This window comes from Schistocerca americana, chromosome 8, assembly GCF_021461395.2.
Source record: "Schistocerca americana isolate TAMUIC-IGC-003095 chromosome 8, iqSchAmer2.1, whole genome shotgun sequence".
Lineage (NCBI taxonomy): Eukaryota > Metazoa > Arthropoda > Insecta > Orthoptera > Acrididae > Schistocerca > Schistocerca americana.
The window spans coordinates 54,548,039-54,566,828 of record NC_060126.1 but is presented as its reverse complement, the minus strand read 5'-3'; the positions used below and the strand labels follow the sequence as shown (position 1 = coordinate 54,566,828).

Below are 18,790 nucleotides of genomic sequence, written 5' to 3'. Positions count from 1 at the left end.
TATGCACCCAAATTGCGTGAAAATGTAATCACATGTCAGTTGTAGTATAATATATTTGTCCAATGAATACGCGTTTATCATCTGCATTTCTTCTTGGTGTAGCAATTTTAATGGCCAGTAGTGTATATGGACAAGAACGTGCTGCCAGCACAGTGTTACGCGTTTCTTAAAATTTCTGCATGGTATTGACCATCGAAAGATGTTCCAAATTATTAAAAATACTGCATACCCCAAGGTCTGTGATGAGGACGACGATGATGTTTGGTTTGGGGGGCGCTCAACTGCGCCGTCATCAGCGCCCGTATAAATTCCCAACCTTTGCTCAGCCCAATCTCGCCACTTTCATGAATGATGATGAAATGATGAGGATAACAGAAACACCCAGTCATCCCGAGGCAAGTGAAAATCCCTGACGCCGCTGGGAATCGAACCCGGGACCCCGTGCTCGGGAAGCGAGAACGCGACCGGAGACCACGAGCTGAGGACACGAAGGTGTAGCCCACCTTCAAACTTCCGAGTGGGCGCCCTTGACTCCGAGCATTACTACGCGCTGTGACGAAATGGCGCTGTAGCATTGACCGAGTGGCGAAACTGCTGCATGCGTACGCGCTCCCATTAAGAACGATATCCATTGTGAGAGGAACTTCTCGAGAATGTGACTCTCCGAGTTCCCACGTGTACGGTTTCTTAAAGACGTATTCATTTGTAATGTGTGGCCGCTGCACAGTACTTGTCTGTAGGATTACGAACCCATCGTCATTGTAACTGTTGCAAACCTAGGCAATCTAACAGTGGGTAGCACTCACTGATTAATCGTATAACAGCCTTCATTTAATTAATCTGATAATCACTATACACTGTGTGATCAAAAGTAGACGGACACCCCCAAAAACATACCTTTTTCATATTAAGTGAATTGTGCTGCCATCTATTGTCAGGTACTTCATATCAGCAACCGCAGTACCCTTTAGACATCGTGAGAGAGAAGAATGGGGCTCTCCGCTAAACTCAAGGACTTCGAACGTGGTCAGGTGATTGCGTGTCACCTGTGTTATACGTCTGTACGCGGGATTTCCACAGTCCTGAACATCCCTAGGTCCACTATTTCCGATGTGAAACTGAAGTGGCAAATTTTCTAAAATGCAACGACTTATTTGTGAGTTTCCTTCGCATGTAACATACTCGTTGACCTTAGGTTGTTAAACAGTGCCTTATGTTTAATGAGCAGGATATAATTAGGTGATGCACTATTATTAAAAGCACAGTTGCTACTCACCATACAGCGGAGATACTAAGTCACAAACATGCACAACAAAGAGACTGTCAAAGTATGAGCTTTCGGCCAACAAGGCCTTCGTCTAAAATAGAAAACATACACACACGCAGACTCACGCAAACGCAACTCTCTCTCTCTCTCTCTCTCTCTCTCTCTCTCTCTCTCTCTCTCTCTCTCTCTCTCACACACACACACACACACACACACACACACACGCACACACACACACACACACACATGACTACGGTCTGTGGCTGCTGAAGCCAGACTCTGGCTTGTGTGTGTGTGTGTGTGTGTGTGTGTGTGTGTGTGTGTGTGTGTTTATCTATTTTCAACGAAGGCCTTGTGAAATAATTTGTAAACTATAGAATTTAAAAATTGCTTCACTAAACTAAGAGGTGACAATTTTCTTTTATTTTCATTCTCCCCACTCAACATGTTCTCATTGAACCTAGCACAACACATGTACTTCTTTCTGATTCCACTATGAGCATCTAGAAATTTCAGGAACTACCTTTAAAAGTAATGAATTTTTTCTTCTATCAGTATTTAGCACTGAAAAAATATACAAAAATTTATTTCTGTGACAAAGGATGCTTTCTGCTTTCACGAAGTGCTTTTAAAGATCTCAGGAATGACCTCTAATGAAAATAAATCGTTTTTCTATTAATATATAACACTGGTGCACGATAAAAAAATTATTTCTGGTACAGAGGAATGTTTATGTAGTATTTATTCTGAAAGAAAGGATTTCAAAACTCTTCCACACTGAATAGATTGAGAAAACGATTTGCATTCTGAAACACACTGTACAGTCTTGTGTATTAGCCTCTACTTTGTCCATGAGCGGAAACACAATTTAGTTTGGACATAAATTGATTTGAAAATCGAACTTTAATCTTGTCATAGTGGTTCAAAAGCACAAAATCTAGGAAAGGTTATTCATATGAAATTTTGAACCGCAGAAAAACAATTAACTGCTAGAATATGAGTTTCGTCCAGACTAACAGAAAATAACGGGAAAACGAAAAATCTGGGAATGTAGAAACAGGTTTTACAGTAACTATGCTGTTAACTTGCTACTGCTTGTAGCGTTGTACATCTAAATAAAATGTGCAGTGTAGAAACCAGCTGCATAATACGGTGAGCAGATGATGTCGTGAAAATATCTAAATCACATATACGGGAAAAATATTTTGCACCTACTGACAGGAAAACTTGTGTGCATCCCTGTGTGGGTTACCATTTCTTTGGATCTCGAATAAACGAAATAGAATTTTCAAACCAGTGGGAGCAATTCGTTGAAAAGAAAGAGGCCTGACAGTATTGCTTTGTGTACAATTCCTATTGCACAGAGAAATTCGCAACAAAAGCAGACTCATAATCGACAAGTTGAATTTCCCAAATAAACATGCTGCCTAAAAGCTGAAGCTGTTCTCCATTTATTTTCCAGTTTTGTGAAACATCGATTCGAAGTGTTAGACGAGAAAATCGTCAGCAGATTCTTCGCAAAAGTAAGGTAGCCAACCGTCACGTATCGTGCTAGATCGTCCCAGAAATCGTAGTTTTAATCCCGCAGTGGAATAATTACCTAACGAAACAGTCCCGCAAAATGCCCACTGCGTCCCGCCAAATTCATAGTATATGTGCACCAGTCCTTTCTATCTGCGTGTATCGCAACAGCTTTCGAGCGACATATGCTAGTAAAAGGGAAAGAAATAGAGGTACCACTATTATTCAAGGTCAAAAAGTGTCGCCAGCGGCAATTTGTTTCCTTTCAAATCAGTGCGCTCAAAGGCGCGACATTGTTAACTTAGGTGTATATTTGTGTCGCTTCGAAATGCTGCCAACCGTGAAGAAGCAACGTTGTAAATTCACGGAGGACCTGCAAAAATAATTCCCTTTTTCCAGACGAGTTTAACACCATTAGATGCACGATGCAATATATGTTACGGCATACATTCCGTTGCTCACGGGCGGCAAACATGATACACAAAGGGGTTTGACATCCGACAGCCATAGTTAAAAGAGCGCTTACGGCCGCTGGTACGTCCTCTTCACTGACAACTTATTTCCTTTGTCACACGGCGGTAAAGAAGCTGATAACGCCGACATAAATTTCAGCGGCGTTTAGTGTGAACGCCAGTAAACGTTAGCATCATACTTAACGACGGCTTAGGCAGAAGAATGGTCGGTGTGGTCTATGCAGCAACCAACTGTACACAACTATTCCAACATCAGCAGATCCGCTAACCGGGGACAGCTAACACACGATGGGGTGACTAAAGTCATCGGATAGCAATATGCACACATACTGATGGAGCTAGTAACCCGTACACAAGGTATAAAGGGGTGATGCGTTCACGGAGCTATAATTTGAACTCATGCAATTCACGTGAAACGGTTTCCGACATTATTGTCGCCGAACGGCGGGAGATAACAGGCTTTCAAAGCAGAATCCTAGTTGAGCTAGACATACGGGAAGCCGGCCGGAGTGGCCGAGTGGTTCTAGGCGCTACAGTCTGGAACCGCCCGACCGCTACGGACGCATGTTCGAATCCTGCCTCAGGCATGGATGTGTATGATGTCCTTGATTAGTTAAAATATTTCTAACAAGGGGAGGCCGCCAATTGTGAAATTCAGATTCGATTCATACTGCGCATAATAGAAGCTCATGGCCAGAGGTGTAATGTGGCAAAGCACCAAGATGCACTTCTCAGCCGTTGTCGAGAAAATCGACAGTTAAAAGAAACCGTTGTGGTGAAATACTCTCTACGATTAGCAATGTATATACATCGTCGGGGCGCAGCGGTAAGCGCTCGGGTTTTTTTTTTTTTTTTAGTATTTGTTTTTTGTAATTTTAATGTCGCCGGATCGAATCTCGCGCCATGCAACCTTTTTTTTAGTAGTTGTTTTTTGTAATTTTAATGTGTATATACACACAATAATTCTCGGCAATCAGTTGCAACAATTATGCATATAATAAGTTGTTGAAAGTCGTTCCTCGTGGAAAAACTGGCGACTTCGAGCATCATTATGTTTTCCGCAAACAAAGTTGTATTTCACAAATGTTATTAATTGTCTTCATAATGTTAACCACGTATAGTTAACGGAAGACGTAGAAACGATATTCCGAAACGAATACGTGTAGCGTAAGTCAAACGTTCGAATTAGAACAGAGACCCCACGAACACAAATTTGCTGTGGCAGGTATGAAATATAAACTCCGTTACTCGCTCGTTGCACTTGAAGGACAGATGTTGAATGGGCCGGGACGAGCAGCCGCATAACAGCGTAGTTGCTTGCTAACTTCGAAAGAAGGTAGATGCGGTCCCTAGCGCAACTTATAACATCGTCGAAAATCAGTGCGAACGGGAGAGCTTTGGTACACCCTGTTAAATAAACGGAAAAATGGAGGCGGTACAATTGGAGAGCGATCCGCCTTCACCAACATGCATAAGCAATTCATTAATAGTTATTATATATATATATATATATATATATATATATATATATATATATTGGCGAGTAAGTGCCGCCATTACAATAAGCACTGTCAACACCCAAATCCAGGACGCGTCTGAAGTGGGAACCATCGGCATCCTGGTCAGCGTCTGTTCACACAATGTGCGGCTGGTCATAATGCGCCAGGAACTAACAATCCCTGGTTCTAAACACCCAGTGGAAACACTGGACCAACTTGATTACAAGCAAGTATGACTCGTGCAAGTAATAACAACATTACCCCAGGTGGTAACCAATCCACTCATCAACAGATGGCAACCAGGAATTCGGATTCTGGGGAACCTGGACTTACACGATTACATCAGAGAAAGTCGGAGCTCTCTGGCAAACTTCCACTTAAAACACCTACATACATTGGAACCTTTAACATAAATACATTAATCCAACCAGGAAAACTTCTAAACCTTACAACAGAACTTGAAAAGCAAAAGATAGTAATACTAGCTTTACAGGAGACACATTTTACAGATGAAGAAACATCAGATTATGACAACTATCGCATCTTTAAGAGCAAGACGGATAAACGAATCGGAAGAGGAGCCCCCCATCTCGGGATGGCGTTTATCATACACAAGAGCGTGCTCAGCTCCGTCAAGGAAATTACTCCCGTAAATAATAGGATAATGACGATGCGCTTACAATGTGCCAACAAAACATACACAATGGTTAATGTTCATGCTCCCACAAACGGAGACAACAAGAAAAACCCCATAGAAACAGAAAAGTTCTGGGAAAATTTGGAGAATATAATGGCCAAGATTCCAAAAGATGATACAAAAGTTCTACTCGGCGATTTTAATGCCCAAATTGGTAGAGAGAAAATCCACCAAAAAACCGTAGGCAAATATCCTGCACATAAATTTACCAATAAAAATGGTACAAGGCTCGTCGAACTATGTAAGCAGAATAACCTGAAGATAATGTCAACATCTCTAAGAAAATGTCCAAGAAAACAAAAGACATGGAGATCTCCTATACAACAAATTGGCGAGTTTCAAATAGATCATGTGGCGATTTCATACCCAGTACAAAAAGAAATTTACGACGTCCAAGTACGCAGAGGAGCAAACATTGATTCAGACCATTACCTAACTAGAATTAAAATCAAGTTTACAGCACGAAGAAGTCATCAGAAGAAAACAGAAATACAGAAATATGACACCAAGAAGATTAAAGAATCTAAAGTAAAAGAAGAATGGGAGAAGGAAAAGGCAAACACATGGGAAGAATTTCATTCTAAAATCACGCGAATAGCTAAGGAAACTATTCCCTTGAAAAAGATATTCAAACACCCTTGGTGGGATTCAGACTGTGAAAATGCATTGGAAAGGAGAAAAAAGGCATTTCAAGAATATAACAGTAAAAAATCACAAGAAAGTCTACATTTATTTAACGAGGTTAGAAAACAGGTTTCAAAATCTATTAGGCAAGCAAAAAGGAAGTACACAAAGGCACAACTGGATGCCATAGAAGAAAATTTCCAAAACTATAATACAAGAGACTTCTACAGAACTTTCGCAGATAAAATACGAGGATATATCCTTCAAAATTTATGTTTCAGAAAACCAGATGGTAAATTAGCCCTAACAAACCAGGAAAACTGTCAAATATTGGCTCAATATTTTTCTAACCTACTAAATTGCCCAGAACCTAGTTTAAGGTTTCCCAAAGAAATCAGTGCCAACGCTCAACCGGATTCATTACCACCAACACAGGAAGAAATCAAATGTCACATTAAAAACTTAAAAAATAATAGAACATCTGGCGAAGATGGCATTGTTGCAGAGCTATTAAAAAACCTAGGACCAAAGACGTTGCAAGAGCTCACAAAAATAATAACAAAAATATGGGAAACAGAAAAATTACCAGAGGATTGGAAATGTGCCCTTATTCACCCATTACATAAAAAAGGAGACAGAACAAATGTCAATAACTACAGGGGAATCTCACTTTTACAAGTCACCTACAAAATTCTCTCAACATGCCTGCTGAAAAGAACACAAGAGCAGCTGGAACGCCAAATTGGTGATTATCAAGCAGGCTTCCGCCCCGGTCGCTCATGCATAGAACAAATATTTAATTTAAAGACAATATTAAAACACAAAGCAATTAGAAATGCCCCCATAATTTGTACATTTGTAGATTTTAAGAAAGCCTATGGCTCAATTGACCGGCAATCTTTGTTTAACATTTTAGAGGAACTTGGACTTGACTCCAAAACACTAAGGCTTATCAAAGAATCACTGACAGACACTGTATCTAAAGTTAAATTCAGGGGAGAAATCTCTGAACCTTTTCTCATAAAAACTGGAGTACGTCAAGGTGACGGGCTATCTCCACTTCTGTTTAATATAGTCCTGGATAAAGTCATTAAGGAATGGGAAAAAGAATTAAAAAATCAATCCTACTGGAAACCAATCCATCTTGGTAGAACCAAAGACAACGTGGAGATATCTTGTTTAGCATTCGCGGACGACTTGGCCATACTTGCAGATGATGAAGAAATCGCCACCAAACAAATAGAGATCCTTAAGGAATGCGCGGATAAAGTAGGTTTACAAATTTCGTTTCAAAAGACAGAATTTTTCTGTACGAAATTCCATATACACAGTTTGAACACAAAATATGGAAAAATAAATGGAGTAAAACATTTTAAATACCTAGGTGAAATTTTGGAGCCAAGCGGAAGAGAGAAAGTTGCACAGAAGATCAGACAACAGAAAATGAAGAGAGCATATGGTATGACACATGAAATATACAATAAAAAATGCATCTCCTCGAACACAAAAATCAGACACTACTGCGCAGTAATTAAGCCAGCAGCACTATATGCTAGTGAAACGCTCACACTCCACACAAAATGTGATTTAGAAAAAATACTAAAAGAAGAACGCAAAATTATGAGAAAGATTTTAGGTCCAAAATTAACAGAAGAAGGATACCGGATACAATCAAGAAGAACCACAGAAACTATATCAAACCTGGCAGCAGACATAAGAAGGCGAAGATTAAAATTTTATGGACATGTCACTAGACTACCCCCCACACGACTCACCAACAGAATTCTCACTTACATAGAAAAAGTCAAATCAACAACACCATGGATTAGCCAAGTAAAATTAGATTTACAAAAAGCAAATATTGAACTTAAAGATGTCAAAGATAGAAAAACTTTTAGAAATAAGGTGGAAAAGTGGATTGTATTGTCGGAGAAGGAAGCACTAAAGAGACCAGGAACAAAATGGACAGAAGAAAGAAAAAGAAAACATGGAGAACGAATGAAAGAAGTATTGGAGAAACGACGTCAGAAAGCTTTCCGTGATCCTTCTGGGTCCATTCGCGATAAGTAAGTAAGTATATAATTTGAATTACAATAAACCAATAAAAAAATTGCATGGCGCGAGATTCGATCCGGCGACCTTCGGATTACGAACCCGACCACAAGCCACGACGCTGTAGAGAATTATTAATCGTAGAGAGTATTTCATCGCAACGGTTTCTTGTAACTGTCGATTTTCTCGACAACGGCTGAGAAGTGCATCTTGGTGCTTTGCCACATTACGCCTCTGGCCATGAGTATTTATTATGCGCAGTATGAATCGAATCTGAATTTCACAATTGGCGGCCTCCCCTTGTAAGTTGTAGGGGACTGATTACATCAGAAGTTAAGTCCCATAGTGTTCAGAGCCATTTGAACCATTTCAACGTACGGGAAATTCCATTTCGGAAATACTTAGAGGTTTCAATATTCCGAGATTCACAGTGTCAAGATTGTACCGAAAATATCAAAATTCAGGCATTACCTCTCACCACAAACAACGCAGTGCAGGCGGCCTTAAAGGCCTTCCTGAACGAGCGAAAGCAGCGGCGTTTGCGTAGCGTTGTCAGTGCTAACAGACAAGCAACACTGCATGAAATAACCTCAAAAATCAGTCACGGACGTACGACGAATGTATCCGTTAGGACAGGGCAGGGAAATCTGGCATTAATGGGCTATATTAGTAGACGACCGATTCAAGTGCCTTTGCTAACAGCACAACATCGCCTGCAGCGCCTCTCCTCGCCTCGTGACCAAATCGGTTGGACCCTAGACGACCGGAAAACCGTGGACTGGTCAGATGAGTCCCGGTTTAAGTTGGTAAGAGCTTATGGCAGGCTTCTAGTGTGGGGCACACTCCACGACGCCGTGGACCCAAGTTGTCGACAAGATAGTGTGCAACCTGTTGTTGGCTCCATAACGGCGTGAGCTACGTTTGTATCATCTGGTGAAACAGTACCGATCATTGGCTGGAAGTGGTAATGTTCGGCTACTTCGAGACCGTATGCAGGCATTCAAGGACTTTCATGTTCCCAAACGTGTCACTGGGCCACAAAATCGTCCACTGTTGGTTTGAAAAACATCCCGGACAGTTCGAGCGCATGGTTTAGCCACCCAGATCGCCCGACATGAATCCCATCGAACGTTTATGGGATATAATCGAGAGGTCAGTTCGTGCACAAGATCCTGCACCGGCAACACTTTCGCATTCATGGGCGGCTACTGAGGCAGGTGCTCAATATTTAAGCAGATGACTTCCAACTACTGTATTGTATTTGTTGAGTCCACGGCACGTCGAATTCTTGCGCTAAGCTGGATGAAAGGTTGTCCGAGACGATATTAGGAGATGTCTCGTGACTTTTGTCACCACAGTGCATGTATACGAATATTATTCTTACATTTCTGTATATACACAGGTCTTGGAAAAGCTGCAGTATTTAACGACGTCGTGGAAGTTATGGAAAGAGCCAAATGTAGCTTAAACTAGCTTTACGTAAGTTTCCCACTTGTTTATGGAGCAAGAGCAAATAGACAAACCACTTGGAAATTTATTATATTCCACTGTGCGTATGGAAAAATAAAACTTGTGGAGGGTGGATCAAGTAAAAGAAATTACCAGAAATTTGCTTCTACAATAACTGCTTCCAGTGTCTACATATTCATTCCTCAGTACAACGAATTCGAAACATATGTTTGCATTCAGTTAAATCAAAGTCCTGTCTGGAATGGTCTGGGGTAGAGCAGACGTACCAACCGTTTATGGTGCGCATGCCTAGGACGGCTACGTTCATTACTCCACGACTGCTCGTTCACGAAACAAGCTACCGCACAAATTAAGTGACCACTGTGCTGTGAAGAGACGGGAGGAGACGAAGAGCAGTACTGAGCAACAATGGTCGGCGGTGTTTTGAAAACTTAATGAACGGCTGATAACAAATATCTGCTTGGCAGGCGTCCAGTGCCTACTTCCGTTTGCCACAGACGAAAGTTCCAGCCGCAAGAGTATTTTCGTTGAAGTGAACATCGGAAAAATCGCCACTTAACTTTGCCAAACTACGTGAAATGCTCATTGTTAAACTAATATGGGCAATTGTGAGAACTTCCATGAAATTCTAAATCAAAACCCTGAATTAATAAATTAAATGTCACATGTGTCAGAACGTGAATTTAAAAATAAACGAATACTTGAGTAACTTACGCTTTTTTCATAATTTCAGCGCAACCGACGCTCAGAATTACTTATCTCCAATCCAAATCGGTATCATCGACGAGCATATCCCGCACTGTCTTTTTCATAAAGTTGGTAATTTTTTGGCAGGAAAGGACATGTAAGCAACGAATTAGTACCGGATGCTGCAACAACTTCTTTACAAAGAACACCGAAGCATAAGAAATCAGAATTTGTGCGATTACGAAAAAAGCTGAACAGCCAATGTCGAAATCACCTCACAGAGAAAGCAGATCGAAAACAGTAGAACAGCCAGGACAGATTTCCTTCATCATTATAAACTCAGTAGGAAAAAGACAGTAATAGTTGACACAACATTAAATAAATGCCAAATGAAAAATTATACAGGAATGCGCTCTTACAAGGAGTTTGTTCGGGACACATCAATATTAAAACAAGTTGTAGACATTGTATGAAGCTTGGATTGTTGCTGCTTGCCTTCGAAAACACGCTTTCAAAAATTAGTATTAAGTCTCAAAAGCCCACACGAATTAATACAAATGCTGTGGAAGCAATTGGGAACGTTTATGTGAAGGATATCAAAACAAACGCTTCGGTACATGAAATTTTTATGACGCTGCTGATCCAAGAATTATAGTTCAGTAAAGCTTGACCGAAAGTTAGGGATGTCATTAATGTGTGGGAATACACTCCACACATGTAAAGACAAACATGCAAATAGTGCTCTAGTATGTGTAAGGGGCGTTCAAAAAGAAACGAGCCAGAGGCATAATTACAGAAACCATTACCTGTATGTTAGAAGTATTGACCCTGGCTGTTGAGACACTTGTTCCACTGTGACACAAGCGGTGAATGGCTGTCTCATAAAATTCCCAGCGCTGCGATGTTAACCAGTTCCGCACGTACAGCTGGACGTTGTCGTGAGGGGTGAATCGTTTGCCCCTCAGAGCCTTTTTAAGGGGACCGAAAATGGTGTAATCACCGGGAGAGAGGTCCGGACTGTAGGGAGGGTAGCCGAGAATCAAAACGACCAGGCAATCTCACCCGTGAGGTCGTTCTGCTCCACGACAATGAAAAGCCTCCAATGTGAGGTTCTCGGCCACCCTCCATACATTCCGGACCTCTCTCCATGTGATTACGCCATTTTCGGTCACCTTAAAAAATCTCTGAGGGGCAAACGATTCACCCCTCACGACAACGTCCAGATGTACGTGGGGAACTGGTTAACATTGCAGCCCCAGGAATTTTATGAGACAGCCATTCACCGTCCTGTGTCACAGTGGGACAAGTGTCTCAACAGCCAGGGTCAATACTTCTAACATACAGGTACCGGTTTCTGAAATTATGCCTCCGCCTCGTTTCTTTTTGAACGCCCCTTGTATGTTCGTTTCTCTGCCGCATAAATGGATTCATTGTGATTTAGGTAGTCAGCCAACTAAAGTAAACCGGGATAGGAGTTCCTACGTACGCTTCTTGTTGCAGCCAGCGCAATACAAATGTCTGGAAATCTCTAGGAATTAGGAGAACAAAAAATACCGGATCCATCTGATTGGGCATTTTCAACAGCCATTCATCCAAAAAATTGCGTAAGAAATTACTGTTATTACGAAATTTATGTACCTTACGATGACGGTACGATCTACTATAAATTGTATTGACTAACTTATCAACAAGATAACTACTCAGAATCCACTGAATTGAAAGTTTTGCCGCAAGTTATGTCCCACTGTACTGGATGTGACGTCAGTTTAACAAATGAACGTAAGATTTGTTCTGCAGTCTTTCATTTACTCAGCAACCAAAGGCGTAAAATTCTTCAGGGAAATCAAAGCGGTAGGATTCGGAAGTTCTTAGTTAACAAAATCATTCACAAGGTGTGTCAGCAACTTAGTGGACGCACGTAACTGATCTTTCCCTGACAACGCAATGCATGAAAATGTAGATTCACAAGCTATTAATGAAATCTTGATACATTCTCGCTGATAAATAGCACCATTGCTTCATAAGAACTCCCCAGTCCTTAAAACTAACTATTCAAAGTGTCTTAAGAATACCTCATTCCTTTTGGGAAGGAGGTTTCAATTGTGTCATGACAAAGATTTTGAATTCGATTTCACCATCGTAAGTTGCGATGATCTCTCAGTAACAGGCTTCTGTAGTTTGCCCTTATGTCTTTAGATCTGTCGTTGTTTTCCAGTGAGGGACTTCCCTCAAGGTGAATATAAATTTTCCTTGACATCAAATGGAAGCCGTGTCTACAATAGTGAGATAGTTCCAGCAAAGTAACAGAAAAGGACTTTTGGGGCTGAAAAATACAATTAATCAACCTCTACGCGTTTCATATATCTACACATTAGTTCAGTGGGACTCAGAACAGGCCCACTGGCAACCCATTTACGCTGGATTAGTTAAGAAATTCCAGGAATGGTAATTATTTTGATAGAAGAAATGAGATACAAAATTATGGAAATGCGTCGGATCAAATGGCACCTTAACATGGAATGGAAAAAAGTGCAACTAGGAATTCCTGCGAATGAGTTAGCAGACAAGTTCCCAAATAGACAGCTCCAGAAAGCGAAATAAAAAATGATGATGGAAGTCAGCAGTGAAATCGCATGCACTGGAATCGGAAAATGGGAAAGAGAATGGTCGGCAACTATAAAAGATTTGACCACGACAATTTTTCCTTCAGTTGAACACCGTCTTTCGGTACGGTAACCATTGTCTAATCTAACAACTGTTTTAACTTACCTCCAGTGCTGCTTGCGCATGTGCAAAAGGTTTTATGATGACAGATGGAAATTTATGGGTATGTCACAAATTTAGTAGCGAGAGAAATGCACTAAGGAAGTGCATAATAAGAAAATAATGCAGCTCGGCAGTAGACAAACAATATTACTTTTACTAAGACTATACCAGATCAAAAATTCATACCATTTGAAATGCATAGTGTGTATTTGCATGCGTGTGTTTGGATCTTACTGGTGCTAAACCTCGAGGTCGTCAGCGCCGTTACACTTAACGAAACAAACGAATGTGGAGAAAAGCTCAAAAATATTTGCACACTCATCGAGTGACTGCGTGGTCGCTTCGAACGCATTTCACATGCGGTAAAACAAATTGGAAAGAGGAAAAATAGCTATACATAAAACTAAAACGTAGAGGAAACAAAGCACAGTAGACGTAAAAGAAAGGCACAGGGAAATATGTCTGGCTGGGCACTTACAAAATACTTGGGTGAGCCAGTCGTCTTGTTAACAAATTAAAAACCTCTCTCTAAAATCTCGTAAAAAATTTGGAAAAGTCACAAAACTTTAAAACTTGGACCACATTCATTTGAAAGTTACCTAAAATGGATTACAGATCCGTTGGAAAATCCACAGTGGCCAGCTGGTCGGGAAATAAAACGCAGTACAATAGAATGTGGCACACAGTGATCCGCACGCTAGAAGCACCTCACACCAAAGGGTCATCTGGCGAGTAGGAATCCATGCGTCATTCGGAAATGTTAAAGTATCCTAACATATAAACAATTGTATCACGAGTGAACGGTAAAGGAAATAAACACCCTACCTGAAAACCTTACGTGACGTACACACTTACTTTTTACGCTGCAATACTTTCCGCGGACGATATGAAATGTACGGCATCGTACTGTTGTAATAGTATGCTCTCATCCGCATAATCATAATTCGTTACATCTCGCCTTGTGCATCACTATCTTGTATAAAAATCAAACCTAAACATGAAAAACAACAAAATTAATATCGTGATGCAGCGTGTTTCAAAACTAAGAAAATAAGAACGTTTCCACGCCTCAAACCGGTGGCTGAGGCACTGGGGCCGGTGATTGCCCGCCGTTGCGTTGCGTCAGCGTTACTGCCTCACCCGCCCCCCCCCCCCCCCCCCCGCCCTCCCTCTGCCGCCGCCATCCTTCGTGGGGAAGCACCGACCCCTGCTGACCTTATCCGGCGACTCGCAACTATCTGTATTACGCCAGGGTTGCCGGCTTCCTGCCGCGCGCGCGTATCGCAAGACGCAATCCGTGCTTCAACTGTGTGGAACAGCAGGCGTCTGCGCACAGAACGAGATTGCAACGTGGATCACAGCCCGTGGCCTGAATGGAGCGCGGCGGCCTGCGTTGAACCACAGTCAATACAGCAGTCATTACACTTACTGTTCTTACCGTTTGACAGCTCGAGCAACACTAGCGCTCTAAGCGGCAAGAAGGGAGAACGTCAGATGCGTAGTAAGCATGTTTGCTTTGCATCCCTTTGCTACGTAATTCACGAAGTATTTGAATTATTTTTTAGCCTCCAAGAGTTTGTGTTATATCAGAAGACATATACAGGGCTATTACAAATGATTGAAGCGATTTCACAGCTCTACAATAACTTTATTATTTGAGATATTTTCACAATGCTTTGCACACACATACAAAAACTCAAAAAGTTTCTTTAGGCATTCACAAATGTTCGATATGTGCCCCTTCGGCAGACATCAAGCCGATAATCAAGTTCCTCCCACACTCGACGCAGCATGTCCCCATCAATGAGTTCGAAAGCATCGTTGATGCGAGCTCGCACTTCTGGCACGTTTCTTGGTAGAGGAGGTTTAAACACTGAATCTTTCACATAACCCCACAGAAAGAAATCGCATGGGGTTAAGTCGGGAGAGCGTGGAGGCCATGACATGAATTGCTGATCATGATCTCCACCACGACCGATCCATCGGTTTTCCAATCTCCTGTTTAAGAAATGCCGAACATCACGATGGAAGTGCGGTGGAGCACCATCCTGTTGAAAGATGAAGTCGGCGCTGTCGGTCTCCAGTTGTGGCATGAGCCAATTTTTCAGCATGTCCAGATACACGTGTCCTGTAACGTTTTTTTCGCAGAAGAAAAAGGGGCCGTAAACTTTAAACCGTGAGATTGCACAAAACACGTTAACTTTTGGTGAATTGCGAATTTGCTGCACGAATGCGTGAGGATTCTCTACCACCCAGATTCGCACATTGTGTCTGTTCACTTCACCATTAAGAAAAAATGTTGCTTCATCACTGAAAACATGTTTCGCACTGAACGCATCCTCTTCCATGAGCTGTTCCAACCGCGCCGAAAATTCAAAGCGTTTGACTTTGTCATCGGGTGTCAGGGCTTGTAGCAACTGTAAACGGTAAGGCTTCTGCTTTAGCCTTTTCCGTAAGATTTTCCAAACCGTCGGCTGTGGTACGTTTAGCTCCCTGCTTGCTTTATTCGTCGACTTCCGCGGGCTACGCGTGAAACTTGCCCGCACGCGTTCAACCGTTTCTTCGCTCACTGCAGGCTGACCCGTTGATTTCCCCTTACAGAGGCATCCAGAAGCTTTAAACTGCGCATACCATCGCCGAATGGAGTTAGCAGTTGGTGGATCTTTGTTGAACTTCGTCCTGAAGTGTCGTTGCACTGTTATAACTGACTGATGTGAGTGCATTTCAAGCACGACATACGCTTTCTCGGCTCCTGTCGCCATTTTGTCTCACTGCGCTCTCGAGCACTCTGGCGGCAGAAACCTGAAGTGCGGCTTCAGCCGAACAAAACTTTATGAGTTTTTCTACGTTTCTGTAGTGTGTCGTGACCATATGTCAATGAATGGAGCTACAGTGAATTTATGAAATCGCTTCAATCATTTGTAATAGCCCTGTATATTTCTAGACTGACTCTAAAATAAGCACAAGTAGGGATAATTCAGTGGCAAGCTACAACACATTCGCGAAGGGTCCTACTAAGCCCCTAGATGATAGTCCACACCACACATGGACCCCTGGAAGATTGACCGCTTTATCCACATAAACATGCGGATTTCCCAGTGCCCAGTACACACTGTTATCCCGATTCACGGTTCCATTAAGTTTAAATTGTGCTTCGTCACTCCACACTACCTTCATCACAAGTTGTTCATCATCAGTTACCATTTGCTGATACCATTCGCAAAATTGCATTCGGCGATTAGGATCGTCATCATTAATCGCGTGCAGTAATCGTGGAACGTAAACTTTCCACTTTGCAGGTTTCAGAGTTCTTCGTACCCTTTTACTGCTGACCCCCACTTCACGTGCACATTCCATAGCAGACTTGTGTGGAGAATTAACAAACTTTTCCAACACGAGAGCCGACGCAGCAGGATTTGTAGCTGTACGCTGTCTTCCTGACCTTCTTTTGTGAATATCACAAATCTTTCCATGCAATTGAAACTTATTAGTGATGCGTTTAATTGTTTGGCGTGTTGGCGGTTCTGTTTCAAACTCCCGCCTCCACTAACATTGCACTTCAATGGCATTATTAAACTTGAAAAACAACTTCACGATACATTTACGTTGCTCGAATGTCAAGCGCGCTCCAGCCACCTTCTTTTCTCAACACCGAGATGAAAGTACTAACATCAGTTGAGCCAAAGACCATAGTAAAACACACTCGTAACTCAAGTCGAACGATAGCATTGATACCTCGATAGAGTCTGACAAAGAGTGTATACCTTTTTCTGGCCGACTCTGAGATGTGAGTAGAGGCGTCATATAGCGCATAACAAGACAGAATATTTGCCGTACAGGTAGAGATGAATGCGGCACCGGATATGTAGTAGTCTGTGTCTGCAGATTTGAGCGCATGTAGTCAGTACCAGTTACAGACATTCACCTTAAGAAATATATCGATGTGTGAGCGACAGTTATTACTCACCATTTTAAGATCTAAAATGTGCCAGTTGCAGACCAGTCAGTGGCTGCATTCTTAAAAACAGACGCTACGAATTATGTGGATGCATTACACAAATTGGAGGTAAAATAACTATAACGACTGATGAGAAGGTATTTAATTATCACACATAGATAAGACAGAGTAAAACAGAATGTGTTGGTGAAAGTCAGTAGAGAAGTGAGAGGAAAATAAGTGCCGAAAACCGCACCCCTAGAAAGAGATTTTTCATATTTGACAATGCATGTTTTCTGCTGGCTTTTTAGTTTTAAATATTCTTGACAGGGTAGTAACATTAACGTACGTTATACATCAAGGCGGTTCAGCACCGTTAGACGAAGTTCACTGTATATTACAAAGGTTTCTGTGGTGTCACCGCCAGACACCACACTTGCTAGGTGGTAGCTTAAATCGGCCGCGGTCCATTTAGTACATGTCGGACCCGCGTGTCGACACTGTGTGATCGCAGACCGAGCGCCACCACAAGGCAGGTCTCGAGATACGGACTAGCACTCGCCCCAGTTGTACGACGACATTGCTAGCGACTACACAGACGAAGCATCGCTCATTAGCCGAGCAGATAGTTAGAGTAGCCTTCATCTAAGTCCATGGCTACGACCTAGCAAGGCGCCATTAACCATTTTAAGATAGAGTCTCACTTGTATCATCAAGGAATGCTGTATTCACGTGAAGGATTAAAAGTTAAGTATTAAAGCAGCTACGTACTTTTCTTGCTACCATTCATTACGTATCCGGTTTCAGACCTCTATCTAGCCTACGTGAGATTACGCGTGCCTTTCGGCTACTTCAGTGTGGCGTAGCTGTCTTGTTACGCCACAACAGTTTCCACATCTGTATTGTTCTCGAAATTTAACTAGAGTTTGTCTTTAGCAAATTCATCAAGTATGTCCCTAACAATCATCACCTTCTTCCACTGTTCCTTCTCCTCCACAGCTTCTTCTTCCGAACACTAAATAGTATCTGGAGAACATTCGTGGCCACACACTGCGCGAAGTTTCAACAGCCGGTATTTGTTGTTGACTAGCTGATGTGGATCTTTGATGGCTGCTGCGTCCATTGATTCTATGGCACATATGAAGTTTTTCATTTTAGCAAGGTTTTCGCGATTCAGATAGATTAACAAGATTATCAAGATCAGTAGCAATGAGATGTAATCCTCGGCCTGAGGAGACCAGGAATATACAAAATCCCGTGCCAGTGTGGGAAGTCTTATATTGGCCAGACGTGTCGTACGGTCAAAGACAGATGCGACGATCATGAACGTCACACGAGGTTGGGTCAGCCAGAGAAATCTGCGGTTGCTGAACATTGCCTTGACACAGGACACGGCATGAATTATGAAGAAACCAAGATCCTCTCGCATGCTTCCACATACTGGGACTCCATCATCAAAGAGGCGGTCGAAATACGTATAAGCAGTGACATAATAAACAGAGACACGGGGTTTCACCTGAGCAAAGCCTGGGAACCAGCCTTGGCGGCACTAAGGAATCGTCAGCCACAGATTAGCAACCGCACCGAGTCAACGCAGATGGGAAGCCTTAGCGTAGATGCTTAAACCGCGCGCCAACACCTCGCGCGCGCGAACGGGGTCCGTCGCTCCCGGCCGCATTTTCCCGCGCCGCGGCGCGCTTCCGCAGACCGCGACCCGTTTCTCCAGCAGAGGACTCTGGTATTCGACGCTGTCTACGACTGGTCTTCGATGACGTTATGCCCCGCTGGCCCCTGCGC

General features: G+C 42.3%; 1 protein-coding gene across 2 annotated transcripts in view; it reads right to left on the bottom strand.

Annotated features, from left to right (window-relative positions):
- Positions 1–14,142, bottom strand: part of LOC124545386 — a 137,396-nt gene extending 123,254 nt beyond the window's left edge. The window contains exon 1 of one of the 2 annotated variants that reach the window (XM_047124296.1): positions 13,912–14,142. In XM_047124296.1, the coding sequence (XP_046980252.1) occupies positions 13,912–13,997 (86 nt within the window). In that variant the 5' untranslated portion in view covers positions 13,998–14,142. Of the gene's footprint in view, positions 1–9,869; positions 10,000–13,911 lie in introns of those variants that run through there. The other variant, XM_047124297.1, reaches the window with a different exon arrangement.
- Positions 14,143–18,790: the final 4,648 nt, after the last annotated feature.